This window comes from Dipodomys spectabilis, unplaced genomic scaffold (assembly GCF_019054845.1).
Source record: "Dipodomys spectabilis isolate Male_0828 unplaced genomic scaffold, ASM1905484v1 ptg000024l, whole genome shotgun sequence".
NCBI classification, from domain to species: Eukaryota; Metazoa; Chordata; class Mammalia; order Rodentia; family Heteromyidae; genus Dipodomys; species Dipodomys spectabilis.
The window spans coordinates 5680876-5707924 of NW_024870701.1; the positions used below are offsets into that span (position 1 = coordinate 5680876).

At 42.6% G+C, this 27049-nt stretch overlaps 1 protein-coding gene across 2 annotated transcripts in view; it reads left to right on the plus strand.

Annotated features, from left to right (window-relative positions):
- Lama3 (laminin subunit alpha 3) overlaps nt 1-27049 on the plus strand; it is a 227740-nt gene that overhangs the window by 131622 nt on the left and 69069 nt on the right. The window contains exons 33-39 of one of the 2 annotated variants that reach the window (XM_042675276.1): nt 6819-6963; nt 7656-7796; nt 11195-11356; nt 14902-15000; nt 17775-17858; nt 22196-22426; nt 26265-26378. In XM_042675276.1, coding sequence (XP_042531210.1) covers nt 6819-6963; nt 7656-7796; nt 11195-11356; nt 14902-15000; nt 17775-17858; nt 22196-22426; nt 26265-26378 — 976 coding nt within the window. Of the gene's footprint in view, nt 1-6818; nt 6964-7655; nt 7797-11194; nt 11357-14901; nt 15001-17774; nt 17859-22195; nt 22427-23765; nt 23955-26264; nt 26379-27049 lie in introns of those variants that run through there. The other variant, XM_042675275.1, reaches the window with a different exon arrangement.

The following is a 27049-nucleotide window of genomic DNA, read 5'->3' on the forward strand; positions in this document are numbered from 1 at the left end:
GGGACAGAAGTCTTTCCAGTGAGGCCCAATGAACTGGAAATGTAATTCCTTTGGTGAACCTCATTAAATAACTGGAATGGGGGTACCCAGGTAGCATGTAGGTGTTGGGACCTGGTAGTGAACAAGGTTCAAAACTCTCACCTATACTCTGTCATCCTTCTTCTATACCACTAACTTCTTGCTCTCAACATTCCATACTTTCCCAAATCTGAAATCAGTATCATCTTGGGATAATCTACTTATTAGCATATACAACAGTCAAATCAGATGTCAGCATCTGGCAAGGGCTATATTACCTTCCCTCTTTCATGGCTTTGCCCACTGCCTGCTAGCCACCTGTCTGTGTCCTCCTACCTTTCTGTTTCAGTGCTGCTGATGCTCTCCTAATTGGCTTTCCTTTCCTATTTCACTAATTTATTCACTCAAGCACTTTTTGGGAGGCTTCTTAATCTAAAAGGAACTTTCTAAATATACTTGGGTTTTCAAATCTGTTTGCCTTTTATGTCACAGGTGCATGTTACTATTAGTCTATAAAACTCAACAATGTTAGTGAGTGAAAATATGTTTATGATTTTATCTTCTTGATGCGTGAATTCTTTTCTCTTTCAGTATCTACTTCTAAAAATTTTTATCCACACATAATTATACATATTTATAAGCACAATGATGTTTCAATGTATGTATACATTCCATTCCATAGTGATCAAATCAGGGTAATTAACATAAATCATCTCAAACTTCATCATTTCTCTATGGCAAATACATTCAAAATACTCTGTTTCTTTTGAGTTATACCACACATTATTGTTAACCACTTCTCATTCTCCAGTGAATCTCTACAGCCTCTTAATAACTCTGTGTGTGTGTGTGTGTGTGTGTGTGTGTGTGTGTATGTGTGTGTGTGTGTGTGTGTGTGTGTGTGTGTGTGTGTGTGTGTGTTACTAGAGTTTGGATTCAAGGCTCCACAGTTGCTTGGCTTGCTTGCTAGGTTGGTGTCCAAACTTGAGCCACACCTTCAACTCTGCTTTTTACTGGTTATTTTGGAGATGGGGTTCTGTTGAACTTTTCTACCCATCCACAATAGCATTTATATCTTCCAGATCCCAGCTTCCTAGCTAGGATAATAAGCACAGGCCATTGATGTCTGGCTTAACCAGTTTTCTTAACTCACCTTCTATAAAACCAACTCTTTTTAGATTCTATATACAAATGAGATCATACACCATTTTACTTTGATGCCTGACTTAATTCACTTAGAACAATGCCTTCCAGGTCATCCATCTATGCTGTGACAAATGACAAATTTCACTTGCTTGATGGTATTCCATTGTGTATATGTCATCACATTTTCTTGATCCATTCATCCATTGATTGGCACTTAGGCTGATTCCTCACCTTGGTTATTGTGAATAAAGCTGTAAAAACATAGGGCAAAACTATCTTTTTATGTCCTGGATCTATTTTAAAATTTTTGACGAACTTCTCTACTGGTTGTTTTTTTTCTTGGTCATGGGACTTAAACTCAGGGCCTGAGGGTTGTCTGTGAACCGCAGTGCCACTTCAAGTTTTATTGTTGTTAATTGGAGATAGTCTCATAGACTTTCCTCCCCAAGCTGGCTTTGAACTGTGATCCTCAGATCTCAGCCTCTTAAGTAGCTAAACTACAGGCATGAGCCACCAGTGCCATGTTCTACAGGATTTTTTTGTAGTGGCTATATTAATTGTTTTCTGTATATTTTTGTCTTACTGCTCAAATTGTATCCAGTATTCCAGTTTGGGTATTGTGGAAGCCACCCATGTGTATAGTCTAGTAGGGAAACCTGTAATAATCAATAATGACACTGCAACATGCAGTTGCATATTGCACGCAGTGCACTTGGCATGGGGGCACGGGCTCCACACAGCGTTACTTCTGTCACATCGTTTTTGCTCAAGAACCTTCCTCAGTTCTCTATTGTCTGATAGCTTCTAGGTAATCTGGCCCCACCTACTCTAACTCCATCTTCTCCCTACTTTCTCGGTTCCCCTAAACACTTCAAACATAGATTCAGTTCTCCAGCTATGAAACATCTCTCTTTCTCTTCTGATACCCTGATGGCTCCCTATTACAACACATCCCTCAAGGATGATTGATCAAGATATATTGAATTCACAAACTACTTTGTTAAGTGGCAACTCCTTTGTACAGCTGCTTAAAATAATAGTGAAAAATACAAACAACAAATAGCATGAAATCTTTTGAGTCCATGGAAGATATTCTGGATGTTTTGTTGATTATTTTTTTATAATGGGGTTTGAACTCAGGACCTTGTGCTTATTAGGCAGGTGCTCTACCACTTAAGCCATGCCCAGTTCTTCTCATCATAGTTTTTTATTTTTTACCTAAAGCAAGTTAAATTCTTAAGTCATCCCATTTCTCATACCATTGCTTATTTTCCACAATTCCAGGTCTTTGATGAAAATATGTCAAGATCAAGACAGATCCTTTCCCTCACATATTCCTGGACACAGGGATATGTATGCACAAGACATATATAATTCTTGAATGAATGAGTGAGTGAAAGAAAAGGTAAACTTTGGGCTGTAGATTAAAACTGGGCTTTGAGGTGAGTGTGATATGAATGAACCTGCAGTGTTCAATAGCACAAAGATGAGGTCCTCTGAGCACACCTGGTTTTCCGCAAGATGCTGCAAGATCCACACATATGCAGATGTTACATAATGTTGGCCATAAGCCCACAGCTGTGGAGATGACCTCATTGGCCTGTATTCCCAGAACAGCCATCCTGCACCTCCAGGCAGCGTCAAATGGACTCTTCTTGCCTTTGGTAGTGTCAGCAGCTCCTAGGGGAGCAATCTCTCTGTAGAAGTGTGCAAGGTCAGGCTGACTTGAGATCATTTTAAAAGATACTCAGTCAGACTTTAAAGAGGAAGTTGCTTTTTTTTCTTCCCTGTTGTCATGGCATCATTCCAGACTTCTTTGGTTACTTGTTTTTGCACAGCACTCATAAACTCAATGAGGTAAATACACACTGCATTACCAGGGAATGTAGAGATGATATTTTTCAGTTTCTAGTTAACCCTGGCTGCTCCGCTCTATCAGGGAAGCCCTGGAGCTGGTTCTTTGGCCATTACACTCACCACTGCTCTCCATTTTGTTTTTCCTTGTGCTGTCAGCTTCTACTTACCTAGCTCAGAGCTGGGTGATCTGGGTCCTGGGTGATCTACCTGGTCCCACCCTCTCATTCCACCCTCCTTCCTACCATGTCCATCAGCTCACAGATGTTCTGGGCTCAATGGGCAAACAGCTGATGTTTTTGCTGCTTTATTGCATCTCGCACAGCCGCCTTGCTGCAGCACATTACTATGACTTTCTTGATGAGTGAAAATATAACACACAGGCTTCCATTGCCACATCCTCACCTAAGCACACAATTTTGATCAAGTGTAACATGAAGGGACCTGCAGGATATAGTGACTAAAGGATGGAGTTCACTCCAACACATCGGGGCCTGGTTTTCTGAGAGATGCTGAAGCATCAGACATGCGCAGATATTATGTAGTACTTGGCCACAAGCCCATTCCTAGCTTAGGAGCACTCAACTGCGTATGATGGCCCAAGGCATTCAGGATGTGAGTTGCTTGTCTGGCACCACAATTGAATTAAAGCACCCCTGACCAGAAGCCCGGTGTGTTTGCCTAAAGAAACATCCAAGACCTTGGGAAGTGGTGGCCAGTTGGCACTTTGTGACATTATCCCTCTGTGCTTTGAGGTCTTTTTCTTAACTGGCAAACCAAGAGAAGTAGGATCCATTCAAAGTTACTTTGTGGAGCTTCCATAAGGCTCCATGGTCTTTACTTCGAAAGAGTCAACTGTCTTCTTTCCATCTGGGAGTCTGAAGACTACCAGAGATTTTTGTGTTCCACGTGTGCTACCTCTCTAGAAACAAGACATCCTCTGGGAACAAATTTTGTCATTCTTTTTGCTTGACTTGTCTCATTGCCTTTAGTTTGAGATTCACCAGAAAATAGTAGTCTTATAAATATAGGGCCCAGGAACCCTCTCGTGGTGCATGTAAATTGTGTGTGTATGTGTGTGCGTGTATGTGTGTGGGGGCATGTGCATGCATGTCTATGCATAGCTTATCCAGATTCTCAGAAAGGGCATGGGTCCTCTCTCAAAGTTTCCAATCCACTGCACCAGAGTGATCACTTTCAGCAGAAATTTATATCCACGTTGCTCTTGTGTGCACACTTTATGCCTGGATTTCTCTGCTCTAGGTGTAGCTTTGAGGGCACTTCCTTATGAGGCAGTTTCTAGTGTGAGTTAGGGAGGAATGTGACAGGGATGAGATTGAAGAACTGACTGATATATGACTTGTCAGTTGGTCTTGCAGGCAGAGCTGATTAGCCCTTGCAGGTGTGTGGAATGAACTGAGGGGTCCATCTGCTCTTCTTAGCCACAGTCACAAGAATAATTACAAAACCACTCAAGTTGTGGGTGCTGGTGGCGCATGCCTGTAATCCTAGCTACTCAGGAGGCTGAGATATGAGGATTGCAGCTTAAAGCCAACCTGGGCAGAAAAGTCTGTGATACTTTTTTTTTTTTTTTTTTTTGCCAGTCCTGGGGCTTGAACTCAGGGCCTGGGCACTGTCTCTGAGCTTCATTTGCTCAAGGTTAGCACCCTACCACTTGAGCCACAGCACCACTTTTGGCTTTTTCTGTGTATGTGGTACTGAGAAATTGAACCCAGGGCTTCCTGCATACTAGGCAAGCATTCTACCACTAGGCCACATTCCCAGCCCCTGTGAGACTCTTATATCCAATTAACCAACCCCAAACCAGAAGTGGTGCTGTGGCTCAAAGTGGTAGAGTGTAGCCTTGAGCAAAAAAAGCTCAGGGACAGCACCCAGGCCCTGAGTGCAAGCCCCAGGGCCAAACAAACAAACAGACAAAAAACCACCCCACTGATGTATATGTATCTTCCTTTCTAAGGTTTTTATATATGTTTTCTTCTTTGTCACAGCGAAGTAGATATTCATGTCTCCATTTTTTACACAAAAGGAAACCTCATGGTAAAACAATTAATTTTCTCAAAATACCACATCCAAAAAGCAGTAGACTGGAGATTAAACTTCATTCCAAGTTTGTGAGGGTTTGTTGTTTGTTTTTGAAGTGCTGGGGATGAATTTGGCCTCAACCTTGCTAGACAAGTGCTCTGCCACTTGAACCATACCCTTAGTACTTTGGCTTTTAATTTGTTTTTCACAGTGCCTTATACTAACTCTCCTCAAGTTGGCCTTTGACCATGATTTCTGGTCATGGTCTGGAGGCATGTACCACCATGCGCAAGCCTAAGTTTGTGTTCATACTTAGGTGCAGCACCCATCATGTGGCTACTGACAGTTGTCTGCAAAGGCAGCTGCCCTCACTGTGAAACACAGCAACTGAACTATTATAGGCTGTCACAGTTCTCCTTCTCCCTGTCCTTGCAGAGGTGGGGAGGGTCTTCCGGGCTCTGCTCTAAGAATATTGTTGGTATCTCTCTGTTCAGCCTTTGCTTGTCTACCTTCACTTGTGTGTGCTACTCGTGGATGGCTGAGCTGTCTCTGGACAGCATAACTCGGAAGTTCCCCCAAATGCCTGAACTCACCGCCACCCTCTCTTTACTGCTTCCTCCCTATACTACTCACTCCTTTATCCTTGACCTCCTAGAGGGCCCCTGGATTTGTCCCATACCAGTCTAGAATCTTGGAGATTTTCCTGGCTCTTTCTCTTCATTATTCAGGATGTTACAAGTCCCAGTAGCCTTACCTCAAAATACTTTAGAACCCATTCTCTCTTTCCTGAACACTCTTGCCTGAGATGAGCTTCTTGCTTCTGCCTGGACTTAAAAACCTTCTGCTGGAATTTGTCTCCTCTGCTCTATCCTTCACGCTGGTCCAACCACCACCTTTCCTCCTTAGCATCTCTCCAGCTCTGAGCACTGGTGGCTCATGCCTGTAATCCTAGCTACTCAGGAGGCTAAGATCTGAGGATTGGTGTGGGAGCTTTCTGTATACCAGGATCCATGTTGAAAATGGGCACATACTGCTTCTCCAGTGGAGCTATTTAATAACTTGCAAAGATGATGTATCTCTTGTGTCAGAGCTGGATTAGGAACCCAGCTACCCAGCCTTCAGTCTCTATCACAGTGTTGTAGTCCCTGGCATATGCCAGCTCCTGCTCCCCATTGCAGACTCTCACTTCAGCAGCCTTTGCTGGGGCTTCAGTCTGGTAGCTGTAGTATACTTGCATTTTCTGCACACACTGGAGTTCTTCCACCTCTTTCTTCTGTCTAGAAACACCAAATATACCCCTACCTTATAGCCCTGTTCTTTAAGGCTCAGCTACAGGATAACTGTCACCTATAGGAAACAGGTATCTCTCAGGTAAGCTTCAGGTTCTTGGGCTCAGAGGCCTGCTGCTCTTCTGAACTCCAGTTAGACCCTATGTTGTGTACTGCTCTGATTTCTACTCATCAGATGTCCTTGTAAGCCCTCTGGGCTCAGAGGCCATATCTGTCCTTGTTCCCCCCAAATCTAGTACCATGCTTGATCCAGAAGATAGAGCCTAACCACAAAGGCCATTTTTTTTGCCTGCTTTTTTTATGATCGCTTTTATCTGTTTCTTTCTGCCCTGCCTCATACTGTAAACATCCCAGGTACCACGAAATCTCTTCTGCAGGCTTCCTGCAGTAGCCTCTCTGCTACAGGGCAGGTGCACCCCTTAAAATGTTGCATGGAAAGATAACGGGAAGTTTTTTTTTCATGTACAGATGCAAGCCTAGAATTGCAGGGCGGCAGTGTGACCAGTGTGCTTCTGGGTTCTACCATTTCCCTGAATGTCTTTCCTGTAATTGCAACAGACATGGGACTGAGCCTGGAGTGTGTGACCCAGTGACCGGGGCTTGCCTCTGTAAGGTAAGACAACTCATGCAAGGCTCGGGAGACTGCTGCCCCGCAGGGAGAAGCTCTTCTTGATGAGCCAGCCTGTAAGCGTGTGCAAAGTGGAACTGATCCACGGCATGTACACAGAGATCATGATTAAAATCTTACTTCATACAAATAAAAGGAAAAAATCCTTAATCATTTGAAGAGATGTGCCCTGTAGTTGCAAAGACATGGGACTGAGCCCTCAGGGACTGGGATCCCTTGAGCCCCTATTGAAAGTCAGAGATCCTCTCTAGAAGAATCAATATGATTCATGATCTCTAATTTCAAGGGGTCCATAGATTCCCTAAGCCTATTCCTGACCCACTGAGCTCAGCTTATCATTCCTGCTCCAATGGATTCTGCCAGATTATTAATGGGCCTTATTCCCAGTAGAGGTTTCCAGGTGTGAAGAGTGGGGTGAATTCAATTCTCATACTGCTATTTCTCTATCTTAAAGATGCCAAGGGGCATCTCACACCATTCTGGAAATTCTCTCTTCCAGTGATACATTTGTTGTAGAAGTTAATATGAAGTGGTATGAAAGCATTTATGTATCTTTTAATGTTAATATCCATGTATCTAACATTTTAGATTGGTATTTGATTTGTACCAGTGGCTGAAACCAGCAATCAGAAAACCTTTGGAAGTAATGAAGTCTTGCTCATGTTTTCTGTCAACAGGAAAATGTGGAAGGCACAGAATGTAGCATGTGTAGAGAAGGATCATTTCATTTGGACCCAGAGAATCCCAAAGGTTGCACCAGCTGCTTCTGTTTTGGGGTGAAAAGTCATTGTCACAGTACGCATAAACGCAGAACTAAGGTATGCCAGGAATCTTAGAGTCCTTTGGCTTTTTCTTCAGTGCTTCTAAATAAAAAAAGGAATTGACATGACACATCGTGGAACATTTTGCTTACTGTTTAGCTAAAATGGTCCTCATTACCCTGGCTTTTCCTTGCCCTGTAGCATTTACTTCAAAGATGTCCTCATGATTGTTACCTGTATGAGATTTCTGATCAAATGTCATATGCTCAGAGGTCTTCCCTTACCACTCCCTATTTTTCAAAAGCCCATTTTGTCACTCTCTGTGTTCTTGCTCCCATTTTCTTCGCAGCATTTAACATCTTTAATTTAGAGAAGTAGAATGTGGATCCTTGATAAAGCATAGTCCAAAGCATAGGGACAGATGTGGGGACATACAAAAGACCTAGCTAATCTGGGTCTTGAATGAGTAGAGCTTGTTATGTTAGTCAGCTTTCCATTGCTGCTACAAAATACCTGAGATAATCAACTTAAAAAAAAAAGAAAAAGTTTATTTTGACTCTTGGTTTTGGAGGTTTCAGTGCATGGTTAGTTGGTTTTGTTACTTAGACTTGTGGTGGGGCAGGTGAGGCAGTTCACCATGGCAGGGTGCATGACAGAGCAAATCTGCTTTACCCTATGGCAACCTAGAATCAAAAGAAAGGGAGAGAAAGGGTTAGGGGTCCCCAAATCTCCTTCCTTCAAGAGCATGCCCCTAATACCTAACTTCTCACTAGATCCCAACTTTTATAGATTCTAATATTTCTCAATGGTGCCATGTTAGGGAGCTGAGCCTTTCACCTGTAATCCTTTGGGAGATACTTAAGATTGAAATTACAGCAGTTGTTTTCTCCCTTAAAAGAAAACTTCGTTTCTAGGTGCCAGTTGTTCATGCCTGCGATTCTAGCTACTCATGAAGCTGAGATTTGAGAATCATAGTTCAAAGCCAGCCTGGTAGGAAAGTCTGTGAGTCTCTTACTTTCAAGTAACCACCCCAAATCTGGACTTGAGTTGTGATTTGAGTACAGAATGCTAGCCTTGAGCAAAAAAAAAAGCTGAAGGACAGTGCCCAGGGCCTGAATTCAAGCTCCAGTACTGGCATACAACAATAACAACAATAGCAAAAAGGATAGCAAATAAGAAAAAGAAAGCCTTTTTTCCATATTCACAATACTTCTGATACTACATGTGTGGGACTCTTCTCATACCAAGAAATTCTCTAATTTTCTCTCTAAGTACCAACTGTGTGTCTTACAATTCGGTATAGTTCTCATTCTATCCATCAGATAGCCTCAGAGCTCACATGTGAAGGGCTCACTCACAAAACTGTCCCCACTGCAAATGCTAATTGGAAATCCTAGGCTTCTTGTTTTCTGACCATCTTATCTCCAAATTCACAATCCCTCCTTAGGTTTGACAATTTGCTCTGAAGTCTTACAACTCAGGGAAGCCCTTCACACTACTAGTGATTTTATTATAAAGGTTATGATAATATACACAGATAAACAGGTGCAGGTGCAGAGTGAGATCCAAAAAAAGCCCAAAGCAAAGTAACTTGTGTCACTGGGGAATCAAAAGAATGCTCTTGTATGCTGTCAGCCCCCAAGAGCACCTCAAATCATCATTTGGAGTTTGAGTGGAGGTTCCACTATCAAGGGTATGATTGGTTAAATAATTAGATAATTAGCTATTAGTAATGAACAGACTCCCCAGCTCTTATCTCTTCCTCAGAGGTTGGGGATGGGGATAAAAGTCCCAACCCTTCAAACATACCTCGGTCTTTTGGGCCTCCAGCTACCACCCTCTCCATGCTGTCTAGAGGCCCAGTTGCCAGTCATCTCATGAGCATACGAAATGACAGGAGACTTCCTGGTCTGAAGAGCTTTAATATCAAGACCAAATTAGAACAGAAGAAACCCCTTTCTGCTTCCTCATTTAGAAAGTTGCAAGAGTTTTAGGAGCTCAGTGTGGGGAGCCAGGAGCTGAGACCAAATAGATAACCTTCCATGCCCACACATTATACACCATTCCTTTCTCTCTTCTTGTGGTTTTACTTTCCTTCTCACCATTTTATCATGTATTCTCTTTAACTACTTTAAAAAGTAATTCCATAAAAGTAAAACTTTTTGTTGGCATCATTATTCCATGAACCAGAAGTCTCAGGTTCACTTTCCTTATGCAATGTCTTACATCCAAAGATAAAAGGGAGTGTACATAAACTGGCACTCAGAAAAAAATAAAGCTAGATGCTGGTGGCTCACACCTATAATCCTAGTTATACTGAGATCTGAGGATCATACTTCAAAGCCAGCCCAGGCAGGAAAGTCTATGAGGCTATTATTTCCAATTAACCATCAGAAAACTGGAAGTGGAGCTGTGGGGTCAAAGTGGTAGAGTGCTAGCCTTGAGTAGAAAAGGGACAGCTCCCAGGCCCTGAGTTCAAGCCCCATGACTGACAAAAAATAAATAAACAGAAAAAAGAAAAACTGTGTAAATCCACTCTTAAGTGGACTCCTGCTCTTCAGGGAAATAGAAACTTATTTCTAACCTACTTTCCTTATTGATACTTTTGTCTTCCCTCCGAATGGAATTGACTTCCTTTGTGAACAGGGAGCATTTCTTTATTCTAATTTGATGTCTTTTTTTTTTTTTTTAGAGAAAAATAATGGTCATAGACTTGGTTTCCACAACACAAATTGTCTACATGACATTTTTGCAGCTCAAAGCAACAAATTGTTATGTTTCATGGTTTCTATGCATGGGTATTCCCACAGCTCTATTTATCATTCATATACTCCTTTAAAAATTATTATTCTTATTTTATGCCAGAACTGGGGCTTAAAGTCTGGGCCTGCGCCCTGGGACAGAGCTCTTCTTACTCAAGGCTAGTGCTTTATCACTTGAGCCACAGCTCCACTTCTGGCATTTTGGGTTAACTAGAAATAGAGTCTCACGGGCTTTTCCTGCCTGGGCCAGCTTGGAACCACAATCCTCAGATCTCAGGCTCCAGAGTAAGTAGGATAACAGACATGGGCCATTAGCAGCACTTGGCTATTTTATTTTGAATATTCATTGACACAGTTACTAAGTGTCAAGATCCAGGATGCATGCTGGGATACAAAGATAAATCTCATGCTCTCTGAGAACTCCTGGTCACTACAGATCAGATGGGGAAAGTGGTAGAGGAGGGGTCTGAAATGCATCAGGGAGGGCAGGTTCAAGGGGAGACACATGGAGCTGAGGGTATGGCTCTGCACTTGGCAGGATCAAGGCGCCGTGTTCCATCTCCAGCAGCAGAGAGAAAAAGAGAATGAGAGAGACAGACAGACAGAGACTGACTTTGAAGTGAGGTGGCCACCCCAGGGCTTTCTCTATGATCCATAATGCAGCTGTCACCCACATTTCCATTTCTGTTGCAGTTCATGGACATGATGGGCTGGCACCTGGAGGTGGCAGATGGAGTCCATGTCCCTGTCTCCTTCAACCCAGGCAGCAACAGTGTGGTCGCAGATCTGCAGGAGCTGCCACCCACCTTCCACAGTGCGTCCTGGGTGGCTCCTCCATCTTACCTGGGGGACAAGGTAAGAGCAGCCTGCTGTTCTAAGTCCTCTGTGGGGCCTCCTGCACCACTGCAGGAGCCTCATTTGCTGGAGGTCTGTAAGGATGTTCAGGTTACTAACATTCAAGGAATGGGCTTAGCCAGTAATGAAGAGAGATACCCAGTGGAGCGTCAAGGAAACACGCCGGGTCCCCACATGTAGGACCTCCCCCCCGCAGAAGAGGACATGCACACAATATTTTTCTCCATTTTTACTTCCCATTAAGACACTTGCTTCTAGGAAATATGCAGCCGTTTACATAATACCTGTTGCAAACAGGTAGGCTTTTCAATGCTAATGCTGAGAATTATTCGTTTCAAAGCAGAAGGGAAGTTTCTTGTCTGGAAAACAAAAGCTGAGATGTGGCTTCCGGGCTCGTTTGCAGCAGCACCAGAGTGGGTGGCATTTCTTTCAGCTTTCATAAATGGGGTCGCACCAGTTCCGTTGCACACCTCCCCCGGGAACTCGGAAATGACTCACTGTATAAATGGTCATGTTAGAGCCTGGCCAACTCTGCACGTCTTCTAGGGACAGAAACGCAGGCCCCATGCGAAAACACAGAATGGCATTTGCTTCAAGTTTGGCAGGGGTGGAAGTTTTGAGAAATGGTGGCTTTTACAGGACCCAGCTCAGGTGATACCTTAATGTTCCATTGAGAATGACAAAATATGAAGGCCTTGTTAGCCTGATGTCTGTAATCCAAAGAATTTTTTTTTCTTTTGGTAGTATTGGGGTTTGAATCCAGGGCTTTATGCATGCTAGGCATGCACTCTATCTCTTAAGCCAGACTCCTGGGCCTTTTTTGCCTTGTTTATTATTTTCAGATAGGTTATTTATTATTATTATTACTTGCTTTTTGCCTAGAGATGGCCCTGGACTTTGATCCTCCTACTAATGCTATAGCTGGGGTTGAAGATGTGCATCACCATGCCTGATCCCTTGCTTTGACATGGGTGTGGGGAATGTTCCTCCCTCGCTTAATCCTCCCCTTCACCTCTCTAATGATTAGCCCACTATGCTAGTTATATGTTATTATGTAACAAGCAAATTATTTATTGCTTATGTGGCATGAGCCAATAATAATTATGTTGTGTGGCTTCTATAGATAAAGTATCCCAAGAGGCGATTTCTGTAGAATCTCTTCTGAGGTTATAGTCAAAATGTCAGCCAGGGCATGTCTTCTGAGGCACAGGATTCCCCCTGAGTTTATTCACAGGGCTGCTGGCTGGTTTGTTCCTGGATTGCTCCAGCTGGAGGCTTCAGCTCTCATTACAGGAGAGCTTACACAGGTTACCCCAGGGGTCATCACGTCATGGTAGCTGGCTTCCCCAAGGCAGCTTTGAGACAGATGACAGACAGATAATAATTAAAAGAACTCAAGACTGAAGCCACAATCTTTTTATAACCTAATTTTGGGAATGACATGTTCTCACTTCTGCTTTAGTCCATGCACTAAGAATGAATCACTTAGTCCAGCCTACACCAAGGAGAAGGGCAGTCAGCTGCACTTCCCAGAGAGAGGAGTATCAAAGAATTAGTAGGTGTATATTTTGAAAACTTGGTTAGTCCAGCAGAAAGATAAAACTTAACTCAATTAGAAGACTTGGGTATGATCTGGTCAGCGTACAGAGTGTAGGAGGGGAAGCTTCTATGGTCTACAGACCAGAGAAGCAGCTTCTCCTCTCCTCCAGGTGTTTAGTGCATTTTGTTCTAAGTTGAGCTGAGGTAAGGCTGCCTCTGAGTCCCTTCTATCAGTCCTGCCTCCAACTTAAGGGTGGATGGGATCAGAAGCAGGGTGAAGTAGCTGTCAGAAAGCTACAACCATTCACAGCCAGGTCACCACTGCAGTGATCTTGCTGCTTACCTAGCACTGAAAGACAGTCTACACTCTTGACTGGTTAGTCATGACTTTTGTAGAATTCACAATAGTTTGGCTGGGTGTGGTTCCCATCTACGCAGAAAGTGGAGGATCACAGTTCAAGGCTAGTTGGTGCAACAAGTTCATGAGACTCTATCTTAAAAACAAGTCAGACAAAGGAGGAGGCAACAATGCTTAATGAGAAATGTACTACTCATTACCTTGCCCATGTAATTGTAACCCCTCTGTACAGTATTTTCCCAATAAAAAATGTAAATTAAAAAAAAAAAAGTCAGGTGTGGTAGTGTTTGCTCTATAATCTCAACCACATGGAAGGCAGAGATAGGAGGATTATGCTCTATAAAACTGAGCCAGGTAAAAATATAAACACCTTCTTTGAAAGGTAACTAAAACTGAAAGGGCTGAGGGCATGGCTCAAGCAGGAAAATACCGGACAAGCTCATATAAGGCCCTGAGTTTAAACTCAAGTACTGCCAAGAAAGAAAGAAAAGAATTCAGAATAACTTAGGAAATAGTAACTATCTACTTTCAGAAGACTTTTTTTTTTGAAATTTTATTTATAGAAAGCTATTTTGTAACTAATATTACCCAATTCTCTTAGCTTAATAAGAAACGAATGGCCCAACTTCCTTAGGATTACTGTGGATTAAAAAAAATTTTGATTTAGTAGTTACCTAGACAAACAATATAAGATCATCTTTGTGTCAGTATGATTATTATTTTCCTTTTTAATAAAATTATACTTATTTTTTATTGTGAAAATACTGTACAGAGGGGTTACAATTACATGGGCAAGATTTCTTATTAAGCATTGTAGCCTCCTCCTTTGTTTCCCCTTCCCATCCCTTCCCATCCTCCCCTCGCCCCCCCACCCAATTCTCCCCCCCCCCACCAAAGTTGTAAAGTTCGTTTTCAACATGACGAAGTGTACTTCTCATTGTTGCAATGGGTCCACCTGTATTCCTATTTAAACGACTTGTTTTTCCCCTTCCCCTCCACAAATTATACCGACATCAAATACAGTGAAAGCAGGGGTTATACTGTGGGAGAGGGACATACAAAGCAACAAAGAAATTATCTTATAAATACGTTAGAAACAATCGCATGAAAAGAAAAAAAACATTTGAATGCATACCTTAGGGTTCATTTCCCTAACATCACCTTATCTGACCTTTTCTGCTTGACTCAGACATATATTAGATATTGCAAATAAATTCTGCCTGTAAGTCTCATTCATGTTCATGCCAAACATTGTAACTAATATGAAATGGTACAAGGCAGAAGGTTAAAATATCATCTGTAAACCTACTGTCTAGAAATATCCTTGTCTGCATGCCTCAATCTGTGTGTCTGCCTCCCTCTTTCTTTCTCTGTCCCTTGGGCTATACTAGTGTTTGAACTCAGAAACTCTCACTTGTTATGACAGTGCTCTACCACTTGTAGCCCATCTCTAGCTCTGTTTGTTTGTTTGTTGTTTTTTGCTAGTTATTTTTGAAAGAGAGTCTGTTGAATGTTTCTGCCTGGGCTGGCTTCAGAGGTCAGTCCTGCTCTCAGCTCCTGAGTAGATAGAATTACAGGCAGGAGCCATGGAACGTTGGCCCAGACTCTGTTAATCCTGGTACTAATGATACTCTTTATTCAATTCCAGGTTTCCTCCTACGGTGGTTACCTCACCTACCAAGTCAAGTCCTTTGGCTTACCAGGTGACATGGTTCTTCTGAGACAGCAGCCAGATGTGCAGCTCACTGTAAGTTATCACAACTGGACCCTAGTGACAAGAAGCAGCAGTTTCAGGTGGTGCTGAATTAAAATTGAGCATATCTTAACAGGTGGCCTACAAAACATTTAGATTAAGTTGTTTCCAGGCTCTTGAAGATACTAGAATCTTCAAGATTTCTGCTCAGGATCTTGCATCTCTGACCAAATGGATCCTGTCTTTCCATGCAGAAGGCCACTGCTGAGCTTTGTAATGACAGATGACCCTTGTCCTCCAAAAGCAAAAAGTGGGGGGATTAGGACTGGATGTGGTGCCTCTAATCCCAGCTACTCAGGTAGTAGAGGTAGGAGGATAATGGTCTGGGACTAGCTTGAGTAAAAAGCCTGAGGCCTTATCTGAAAAACAAACTAAAAGCAAGAAAAAGCTGGAAGCATAAACAATGGGATCAGCCATGGTGACCAACAGCAGATAAGTGGATAAAGAAAAAATATATATTATACATATATGTATAATATGTATATAACAGCCATAAAGAAAAATTAACTGTAATTTGCAAGGAAATGGATACAATTAGAGGTCACCATCATGTTGAGCAAGACCAGCAAAGTCCAAAGAAAAAGTATCCTATGTTTCATTCAGATGTGGAATCTAGACCTAAAGGGCATACGTGTTCATGGACATGTTCATGTGCATATATATCTAAAATTATTATTAATATGGTCAAACATAGAACATGACTCAAACTGAGGAGCTACTCAGGAGGAGGAGAGGGAGAAGGGAAAAAGGAAAATGGGTCACAAACGTTTTAATATCTTGCAAGAGCAAAAGGTATTAAATAGAGAAATTCAGTGCAAGATGCTGGTCTGTAGGGGGTGGGAGGTGAGGAAAGAGACATAGAAGATTCCCCGTGAGTGGGGACTAAGGGGAGGGGATTGTCCTGTTGGGGAGAGGATGAAAGAAGTCAAATACTCTCAAAATAGATTATTTGTAGCTATGAAAATGGAATGAGACAGAATTTTGGGGGAGGGGGCTAGGAGTGTAATAGAAGGGGTGAGATGGATTAGAAAACAGTGTAAGAATGTGTGGAGATGTAACAATCAACAATCAACCTCCCTTGCATAATTAATATAATCTTTAAAAGGGGGTGGCAGATTGAGGAATGGCTCAAGTATACTTGGCAAGCAAGTGCAAGGATCTGAGTTCAATCCCCCCTGCCCCACTAAAAGTATGTGTATGGGGGAGATTGGGAAAACACACATTTGGCTTCAGGGCTGCACTGGAGTAGGGCTGAGTTGGGAAGAGGCCCTCAGGAGACTCCAGGAGAATGGTCACCAAAGAAACCAAAGTTCCTGCCCCTCAGTGGCAGGAAGTAAGGACAAGCTAGGCACTGGGGCAGGAGCAGGGCAGGAAGCTGACCACCCAGTCTGGTACACTGAATCAGTAAGAACAAGCCCAGAAGGGTCGGGAGAAGGGTACTTAGAGCTCTGCTCAGAATCTCACTTGATAGAAGGTTGGTGTCTTGAGAAGTAATATCCACACATTGCGTGCCTGCCTCCCCCTCCAGAGGGGCAGCTGTGACAATTCCCTGAGATGGATGATGCCATATCATATCCTTCTTTGAATTCCCTACAATGTAGGACACACAGGTTGGGGTCCCTCACTCGGCAAGGATTCCATTTCTAGTCTGTTTGCTGGGATGAATGCAATGTAGTTCCATCTTCCCGAGATGATTGCTATGCCATTCTCTGAAGACAAGGGCCCAGCTGGTCTCTCCTCCTCATGCCTCCACCCACACCCCACCACTTGATAGATGTTTGTGTTCAGGCACTGTTTTGTTCATACTGGCGTGCACATCTATTGCTTTAAAGGCACTTTGGCAGAGCATGTTGAAAATAAAGCAGAAAGATTTTAGAGTTATAGCCCTAAGGAAAACACAACAAAAAGACCATCATGGTGGCGTTTATTTCAATTTCATATTTTTGCAGGCTATAGACATACTCATTTTTTTAATTGCTGAGGAGTTTATTACACACACTATTGAAATTCTCTGAGAGGTAATAACCAAGAATTCTCTTTAATTTTGCCATCAAACATGGAAAGTAATTTAGGCTCATGAAACATTTACTCTGCTGCTTTGTTCTAAAGCGCTGTAATTAAGAGCCTGTGGGGCATGTTTCTTAGATTAAGGTTTTAAATGATTTGTGATTGTGGATAACGCTCTGCTTTGTGAAACCTCCCTTCTCATGAATGGAACACCTCCGAGTTTGGAGCTACTACAGAGAATCTGAGCTGTCATGTGTGTGCTGGGGTAGGGTTGCTGATGAGGGCATAGGCTATCTGAGTCTGCCCTTCAAGCAAGGAGGGGTGGAGTCTGAGAGGGAGCAAGACTGGATTCCTCAGGGTGCAGGATGAAAGCTGAGAGCTGGCCCCTCCCTCCCCATGCCAGCTCTGCAGTTCACTAGCCATGCAGGCTTCTCACTGGGACTCTTTCAGAACCTTCTGCCCTCTCTGGTAACCCCTCCACCAAAGTCCACCTTCCCCAGTCACCATCTGGTTCCCTAGGCAGTCAGGAAATAGCACTTGCTGTTTGTCAAGATGATATTCTTGATTTCCTGTCTGTAAAAATGCATAGTGTTAGCTATTGTTGCTCTGTTTCTGTCATGAATCCTTTCCCTAGCTGAATTACATTGTAGAGTCAAGCACTTCATACAATGGAGCTTCATAGATGTTTGCTTCTAGATCAATTTTGAATCTCAAAGCACTCCTACCTAGGTACTAATATATCTGTGTCTTTCTTTAAACAGAGTGGGTTCATGTCCCTTGTCCATAAGGGGCCCAGTGAGCCACGGCCAGACCGCCTGCACCATGGGCGAGTACAGGTTGTTGAGGTAAGGGCAGAGGATTAAAAATGGTTCCTGAGGAACCTTTGGGTTCTGTGTTTTAATTACTTCAAATTATCATGACATTTTACCTTATGTTAAGAATTTTAACATAAAAATTACCCTTGTGTGCATACAGGTAGATAGATGATAGATTAAATGATAGAAAAAGATGATAGATGAGATCAATTGGATGGATGATAAACGGAGGTAGATGAAAGGTAGGTTGATAGATAGATAGATGATGGATGGGCGATAAAGAAAATTATGCAGATGCTCACACAGCCTTGTTTGTACCACCTTTACGACACTTTAGCACAGACTCTCCCATTTTGTAATTAATTACCCTAGTCTTCTCAATCCTGCAAGCTTGGAAACAGCTCCCTGTCATTCTCAAGTCTCTCTTGAGTGCTGGGACCTTGGCAGTGCCCCAAAAATGCTTCGCATGGATGGGCAGAAAGGTCATGAAAGTGTCTTGCATCAAAAGATGTAGGGCTGGGAATGTGGCCTAATGGTAGAGTGCTTGCCCAGCATGCCTGAAGCCCTGGGTTCGATTCCTCAGTACCACATAAACAGAAAAAGCTGGAAATGACGCTATGGCTCAAGTGGTAGAGGGCTAGCCTTGAGCAAAAGCTCAGCGACAGTGCCCAGGCCCTGAGTTCAAGCCCCAGGACTGGCAAAAACAAACAAAAAAACAAAAGATGTAGCAGTCACACAGGGAGGGGGTGAGAGAAAGGGAAGGAAAATATGTGATGTAATTGCTGAAAACTTCCCACATATAATCAAAGTCATTAATGTATATTTTCTAAAATCTCAGTAAACTCTAGGATAAAGACTAGAGATCTACACACCATAGTGAAGATGCTAAAAGTCATCTTGAAAGCAGTAATTAATTATACCCAACTATTTTTCAAGATTCCTAACAGCTGATTTGTTACAAGGTATTGGATGACATATTTAAAATACTGAAAGAAACATACTTTCAAGGAATTAAGTATCTAAATTGTCCTTCAGAAATGCTATGGTGGAACATAATATAATGCTCACCACTCAGGAAATTGAGGCCAGAGAATCCTAAGTCCAAGGTCAGCTGAGCTACACAGTGAGTTTGAGACCAGTCTGAGATGTATAGCCAGATGCTACCTCAAAAAAGATAAGACATTCTACTCCATTTGTGTATGTATGTGCATATATGTGTGCCTATAATCTATCCTCTATATGTGTGTGTGCACACTCATGTAGACGTATGCATATGCACACACACAGATACATAAAAAAGAAAATGCTTTGCTAGCATCTTATTTCACAAGAAATGTGAGCTGAACTCTCTTAGCCTGAAATGAATAGATAGTAGATAGTAACTTAAATCTGGATGAAGAAATTGGGGATTGATAAAGGTAAGCTTGTAGATAAGTAGATAAGACAGGATATCTCTTGCTTTTAATTTCCCTCCTATGAAATTTTAAAAGCAACTGTTCTAGTAATAATTGGTGGATTCACAATGAATAAAGATATAATTTGTATGACCAAAATAGCAAGGAGCAGGAGCGGGAATGAAAGTAACAGAGACAAAGGATTGTGTGGTATTGAATTGAGATGGTATTTATTTATCTAGAAGTCCGGCATGGGCAATCCATAGAGAGAATAGCAATTAGTGGAAGTCGGGGGCTAGGGTGAGAATGGGTAGACTACAAAGCTATGACTGGCACAAGGGCTCTTTTAGGTGATGAAAATAGTCTAAATTACATTATGGTGATGGTTACATGCTACCGTTCATTTACAGAAAAGACACACTTAAACGAGCAAGTATTACTATATGTAAATTATACCTACAGCTGTTAAAAATGCCAATTAAAATTATACAAGGATTATTCTATTTTATTGGTTCTGGAGTTTGAACTCAGAACCTTGTGCTTCCTAGGCATGTGCTCTACTACTTGAGCTTTTTTGCTTTTTCAGACTAGGTCTAACACTCTTTTCCTGCACTAGCCTAGTTGGGATGATAGGCATGTGCCATCATATCCTGCTTGTTTGTTGAGCTGGGATCTCTCTAACTTTTTGCCTTAGCTGGCTTCAAACCACAATCTCACTGAGTAATTGAGATTATAAGCCTGAACCACTGTGCCTACCCATAAGTATTTTTAGGTGAATAAGAATAGCTACCATGGTGTGGTGTTGTATTGGATATTCTATATACATTATATTGTTTAATTCATTTCAATCCTCATAATAGGCTTGAGAGATTAGGTAGGCCTCAACTGCTATGACTATTTAAAAGAATGGGTTTAAAGGAGACAGCAGAATACAAAGGTTAAAGTACAGGGTTTTACATAAAAAGCTACTCGGCATTATCAGTCATTTACAGATATCAAATCATACCCATGAGAATGGTTACTATGAAACAAGAAAAATGACAACAAGTGTTGGCCACAGTGTGAAGAAATCAGGATGCTTTTACACTGTAGGAATGTAAAATGGTGTACCTGCTATGGAAAACAGTATGGGGATTCTTAAAAGACATTACATATCCATGATCACATGATCCAGCAATCCTACTTCTGTGTATGTAGCTAAAACACTTAAAAACAGAATCTTGAAGAGATACCTGCACACCCGTGTTCACTGCAGCATGTTCACAATAGCCAAGAGGTGGAAGCAATTGAGCTGTTCACCAATGGATGAGAAGATAAAGGAAAATGTGTGACATACTTACAGTGGACCATTAGTCAGCCATTAAAAAGAAGGAATTCCTGACAGGTGCTGCACATGAGTGAATTTTGAGTAGTCAAACTCCTAGAAAGTAGAATGTGGCTGCTAGGAGAATGGGTGAGTTGTTTACTGGGTCTGTGTAGAGTTTCTTTTTTATGAGATGAGTAAGCTCTGAGATCTGTTGTAGAACTTTATGCTTATAGTTCACATTACTGTACTGCATCGTTAAAAAGGGATTATGTGGTAAAATCCTTGCTGTGTTTTACTGCAATTAAAAGGTGCCACAATAATGTGCATATGATAATGAATGCTGCATAGGCCCTCCTTTTCTGTGTCTTTACCAGTCACGTTATAGTTGCCCCTACAAAAGTGCATCTTAAGTATAATTTTATATGACTCAATGCTTTGTTCCTGGATTTCTTTCTCCCCTTCTCTAGGCCTCTCCTTTCCTGGTCTACCCCATCTGCCATAAATGTGAATGATCTAGGAGAGACTTACCCATCTCACTTTAGTTGATATTTATTTATTTATTTATATTATTGTGAAAATACCATGCAGAGGGGTTACAATTACATGGGCAAGGTAATGAGTACATTTCTTTTTTTTTTGGGGGGGGGGGGTCCGGTCATGGGACCTGAACTCTGGGCCTGGGCACTGTCCCTCAGCTCTTCAGCTCAAGGCTAGCGCTCTACCGCTTGAGCCATAGCACCACTTCCAGCTTTTTTTCTTTTTTTGCTTATGTGGTGCTGAGGAATCGAACCCAGGGCTTCAGGCATGCAAGGCAAGTACTCTACCACTGAGCCACCTTCCCAGTCCATGAGTACATTTCTTATCAAGCATTGGTGCCTCCTCCTTTGTTTCTCCTTCCCATCACTTCCCATCTCACCCCCACTCCCTCCCCTGCCCCGTGCCAAAGTTGTAAAGTTCATTTTAGATATAATGTCTTGTACATCTCATTGTTGCAATGAGTCCACCTATATCCCTATTTAAGCAATTTGTTTTTTCCCTTCCCTCCAAATTATACCAACATCAAATACAGTGAAAACAGGGGTTATACCATGAGGGAGGGATATAAAAGGCAACAAAAAAATATCTTATAAATATGTTAGACACAATAACAAGAAAGAAAAACCATTTGAGGGGCTGGGAAGGTGGCTCAGTGGTCGAGTACTTGCCTTACATGCATAAGGCCCTGGGTTCAATTCCTCAGCATCACATAAGCAGAAAAAGCTGGAAGTGGTGCTGTGGCTCAAGTGGTAGAGTGCTAGCCTTGAGCTGAAGAGCTGAGGGACAGCGCCCAGGCCCAGAGTTCAGGCCCCACGACCCGACCCCCCCAAAAAAAAACAAAAACAAAAAAACCATTTGAGTCCTTAACCTGGGGTTCCTTTCACTTAACATCAACTTGTCTGATCATTTCTGCTTATCTCAGACATATACTAGTTATTGCAAATAAGGGAAACCATGGGACCTATGTTTCTTTGGGCCTGGCTTACTTCACTTAATATAATTTTTTCCAAGTTGATATTTTTTAATGCATCTTCAAGTTCCTCTCTCTGATTCTTTCTGGGGACTACTCACTGAGCGCCCTGGAAGGGGAGCTAGCCTGAGGAACCCCATCTTTCCATTTACCCATGCAGGGAAACTTCAGACACACTGGCAGCCTCACCCCGGTATCCAGGGCAGAGCTGATGGGAGTGCTGTCCAGACTGGAGGGGCTGCGCATCCGTGGTCTTTACTTCACCGAGACCCAGCGGCTCACCCTGGGCAAGGTGGGGCTGGAGGAGGCCTCCGACACAGGAAGTGGACGCAGAGCACATCTTGTGGAGATGTGTGCCTGCCCCCCTGACTATACGGGTGATTCATGTCAGGTAGGAAGTTTTTCCCGTCATCCCTGGCATTTCCCTGGGGGCAACATCTGTGGCTGGCTTTTCTGGCTACCATCCAGAACTACAGGATGGCTTGAGGCACTCTGTCCATCACCTGGGTTTCTGCTGGACTAGAGCTTATGTCTTACCTAGACTACCCAGGGGCCATGGAAATCAGAAGTGGGAAGGAACTTCCTGCTCAGCATCTCAGTATGTATACCACTTGCCCATGAGTGAACCCAGGATACTGATGCCTGTCTGCAATTTCTCTAATCCAGGGCCCCCTTCCATCATCCTCCAGCCCCCATGGAATTGAGTGGGAGTCTGTAGGGGGAACAATGTTCCAGTTTTCTAGCTCTCAGCAAATTCTGAGCTTGTGTAAGGCCCAGTTGGCTTGAGTGATTAAAATGTACCATACAATGAAACTTAGTATACATCTCAAGCTGTGAAGTTATTCTCTTCAGTGCGGAGGAGAGAAAAGCACAGTTAGTAAAATTAGTAGGAAATAGCAAACATCATCAATCTGTGTGTTCCATATACCAAAAATGTGCAAACTGGCAAAATTTTGAGCTTCCTTTCCATACTCCCTAACAGCACAAAGCCTAAAGGTGATTCTTCTACTTTTTAATCCAGAAAATATCACTCCTTGCCATGGTTTTCATTTATTTAGTTGTTTGTTTGTTTTTGTGCTGGTACTGGGGCTTGAACTCAGGGCCTAGCCACTGGTACTTGCTCAAGGTTGGTGCTCTACCGCTTGAGCCATAGCTTCACTTCCAGCTTTTGGTGGTTAATCGGAGCTAAGAGTTTCATGGACTCTCCTGCCTGAGCTGGCTTTCAATTGTGTTCCTCAGTTCTCAGCCTCCTGAATTAGCAAGGATTGCAGGTATGAGCTACCATTGCCTGCCATGGCTTTCTTGAGACTCTTCAGACAGTTAGCTCGTGAGTCTCCCTGTATTCAGCTGCCTTCATTGCTTTTCCAGCCTGATGAAAATGGGTAGCCCAAGGAGAAGAAAGGAGCCTGGACTGCCCGCCTCATGCTCAGGGTGTGTGTTGTGCGGTGACTCAGCCTATGATTTATGGCTGCTCTAATCGTCTAGAGCTGTCTGCGGGGCAAAGTAGGGAGAAGGCAATGTCTGCACCACCTCACAGGAATTACAGAGCGGTGCGCTTACCTGCGGGACTGTTATGAGTGTTCTGGCACAGGCTGACTCATGTGTGAAGTTTAAAGGTGGGGCCCCCTGCCGCAGACAGCCTCCCTTCCCTGAGTCAGGCAGGCCTGGGCACTGAGCAGGAAGGGCAGGTATAAGAGGAAGAGACAGATTTTTTTTTTGTGCAGCCGGCAGGAAGCCCCGGGACCAGGATGCCCCCAGCAGTGAAGTGGTCAGCCTGGAGCACAGGTTGGCTATGGATTTGGGGGACAGTCCTGGGACAGTGTCTGGGATACAATTCAGAGCAGCAAAGGGTAGAGTTTCTTCAGCCTCCAGGTCAAAATCATCTACAAGCAAGTTATGTGGAACTTAGACCCAGCCAGGTAATATCCCTCTGAGATTTTTTTGGTCTGGGATGGGGAAGGGGGTTGTTTCTCAGGTCTGTGACATTTTAAGTGAGGATGAGTAAGGAGTGAATGGGTGGGCTAGGGGAGAGGCTTTGATGGCTTCCTTTTCGTGATGACTGGCAGTGTTTATTACAGTACCTGACAGATTGCTCTCCTGTGCTATTAACCACAAGCCCCATAAACAGGAGCCCACCTGGAAAGGCGAGACAGTTTAAGAGCTTGACGGCTTGTGGGATCTTGATACATGGAAACTTTGTGCCCTTTAGGGAATGACTCAAACGTGAGGACAAAAGAATTCACTACCTATAGGTTTCCAAACTCGGCTTGGAAGAAAATTCTTCCACCAAGTAAAACACGAGAAATGATCAAATCAATGCCTAAGAAAAGCCATCAAAGTTTGCTTATCTAACAGGCATGGGTTGATTTGCCACGCACGAAACAATTCATAAGTTCAGTTCTTTCTTTAAACTTCCCAGATGTCACATGAGTATTTACAGTGAAAGAGATCCCACAGCTGCTGTAATAGCCTTGGAAACAGAGTAGTTTTAAACTATAAACTATATTGCCCGGAAAATGACTTTTGATAAACGATCACTTTCTAGAACTTTGAAATTCGTTACCAAATCAATCTATTGAAGTAATACATTTAGATACCTTCATTTTCATCTAGAATAAGTCTTCAGCCTGAATATTTGAATCTTGTGTAAAATGTGTTTACTTGCCTTGTAGAGGTAAAAAAAGAGCCTCAATGACAGATGCTCTGCAAGTCACAGTGTTTTTCCTGCTTCTAATTAAAAAGCAAATCAAGATGGATGATTTGATCAGTTTAGATTCTCCTTTTCCAACCCATGTTTAATTAAAGCTTTTACTCAAGCATATTGCTATAAACTAACCATATCTATTTGTTTATTTGAGGAGTCTGTTACCACATATAATTCTTTTATAAGCAGGTAATGTGATATATGGTGATAACAAAATAACCCTAAGGTTATTATCATTTAATAGTGCAGCCTACTTGCTGTAGATAATGATCACACGTCATTGACTGAATTTATTTTTATTCCAGTGTATCCAACAGCTGTGTTATCGGCAAAAGAACATTCCTTTCAGGCTTTGATTCTCCTTCAGACAAGCCTATTCGTATAGCATGGAGAATAATCTGATTTTATTCAATCTGTTCTTTTGCCTAAACATGGATTGGGAATCATGCTCTATATTTACTTGTGTAGGATCTGCAGTCATGGGACTGAGCCAAGGGACTGAGGTTCCATCCTGGGAAGCATAGGATTTTTCCCTCTCAGGGACTTCTTCCTGTCCCCTTTATGGCTGTCGATGGGAGTAGATGGACCATTTCATTTCCATTTTCATTGATTTTAGTTTCACAGTCCTGTAGACTTACACATAGACTTATAGTGAATTGTATAAAAGACTTGTATCTGAGAATATTACTTTTTCCTAATACTTCAACAAACTTGGGACAATGTCTGATTTTAATCTAGGCACTGGTTTGCTCCATCAAAGAACAGTCTATAATCTTCCTTAAACACTGAAGCCTAAATAATTTTAATGAGTACCATAAGAATCATTTGTGATCTATTGGAGGCTTTCTAAATAGAAACCTTTAAAAAGATGAGTACATGAAATGAAGACAATAGTTCTTTTTATCCAAAAAAGTTGAACTTGAGGTGGTTTGCTTAACTGCTCTCTCCACTAAGGACTAGGGTCCTGATCCTCTTTACTCCCATTGTGTGTGTGTGTGTGTGTGTGTGTGTGTGTGTGTGTGTGTGTGTGTGTGTGCGCGCGCGCACATGCTGGTTCTAGAGCTTGAACTCAGGGGTTTGCTCCAGGCTCATGCCCTACCACTTAAGCCACAGCTCCACTTCTGGCTTTTTAGTGATTAATTGGAGATAAGAATATCACAGACCGAGATAGCTTTGTACCTTGATCCTCAGATCTCAGCCTCCTGGGTAGCTAGGATTATAGGCATGAGCCACCAGGGCCCAACTTTATTCTCATCCTTTTACATCACCTGTCCTGCCCTTAAAACAAGTGTTGTGAAGAGGGAGGGCCCCATTCCCATCCCAGCTCTACCCTTTCTGAGTTCCTTCCCACCCTGGCATTAGAAACAGCACCATAGACAACAAAACAAGAGGACCTGGCTAGTGGTTGTTGACATGAGAAATCTACAAACCATACACTCACTGCTTCCTGCCCAGAATGATCACAGGCTTGGGAAAGTAGTTATTCTCTTTCTTAGAATTGATGGAATTTTTGTTTGACAAATAGGGATGCAGCCCTGGATACTATCGGGAAAACAACGGCTTGTACGCTGGACGGTGTGTTCCCTGCAATTGCAATGGACATTCAAATCGCTGCCAGGATGGCTCTGGAATATGCATTGTGAGTAAATCAAGTCTGATGTTACCAACAGTCTGTTTCTCCTTTTCCCTCTTTTATGCCCTGAGATGCCAATATCACATCTCCTATGAAACCCTAAATTAGAGCTGCTATGACCATGCAGAGACCCCAGCATCATTGGATCCTGCCTTTCATATTTTTTCCATTGTGCCACACCAAAAGAGAACACATGTGTGGACATTTGCATGAAACCTTAGCCTCAACATCTCTGCCTCATTAAGTGATATGTATTTAGCCTTGACATCTCTGCCTCATTAAATAGTATACCTATTGGTAGATCTAGGGGCATAACTCTTGTCAGTAGGTAAAAAATCAGAGTTGATACTCTGGGCCCCAAATTTGGTGGGGTGGCAAGAGGTCACAGAAGAGGACTTATTGCTATCAAATTAGCAGTAACTTAAGAAAGCCACCAGGAGCCAGGTGCAGTAGCTCACATCTACCACCTTACCTACTTAGGAAGCTGAGATTAAGACTGTGGGGCAAAAAGGGTGGTGAGATCTGAATCTCAAAAGAAAAAGCTGGGTGTGGTGGTTCACATCTGTCATCCCAGCTTTAACAGGAAGCACAAATGGGATTGTGGTCCTGGCTAGCCCAGGCCCAAAACAAAGCTGTACCTCAAAATTAGCCAGAACCCCAGGGGAAGCTTCAATTGG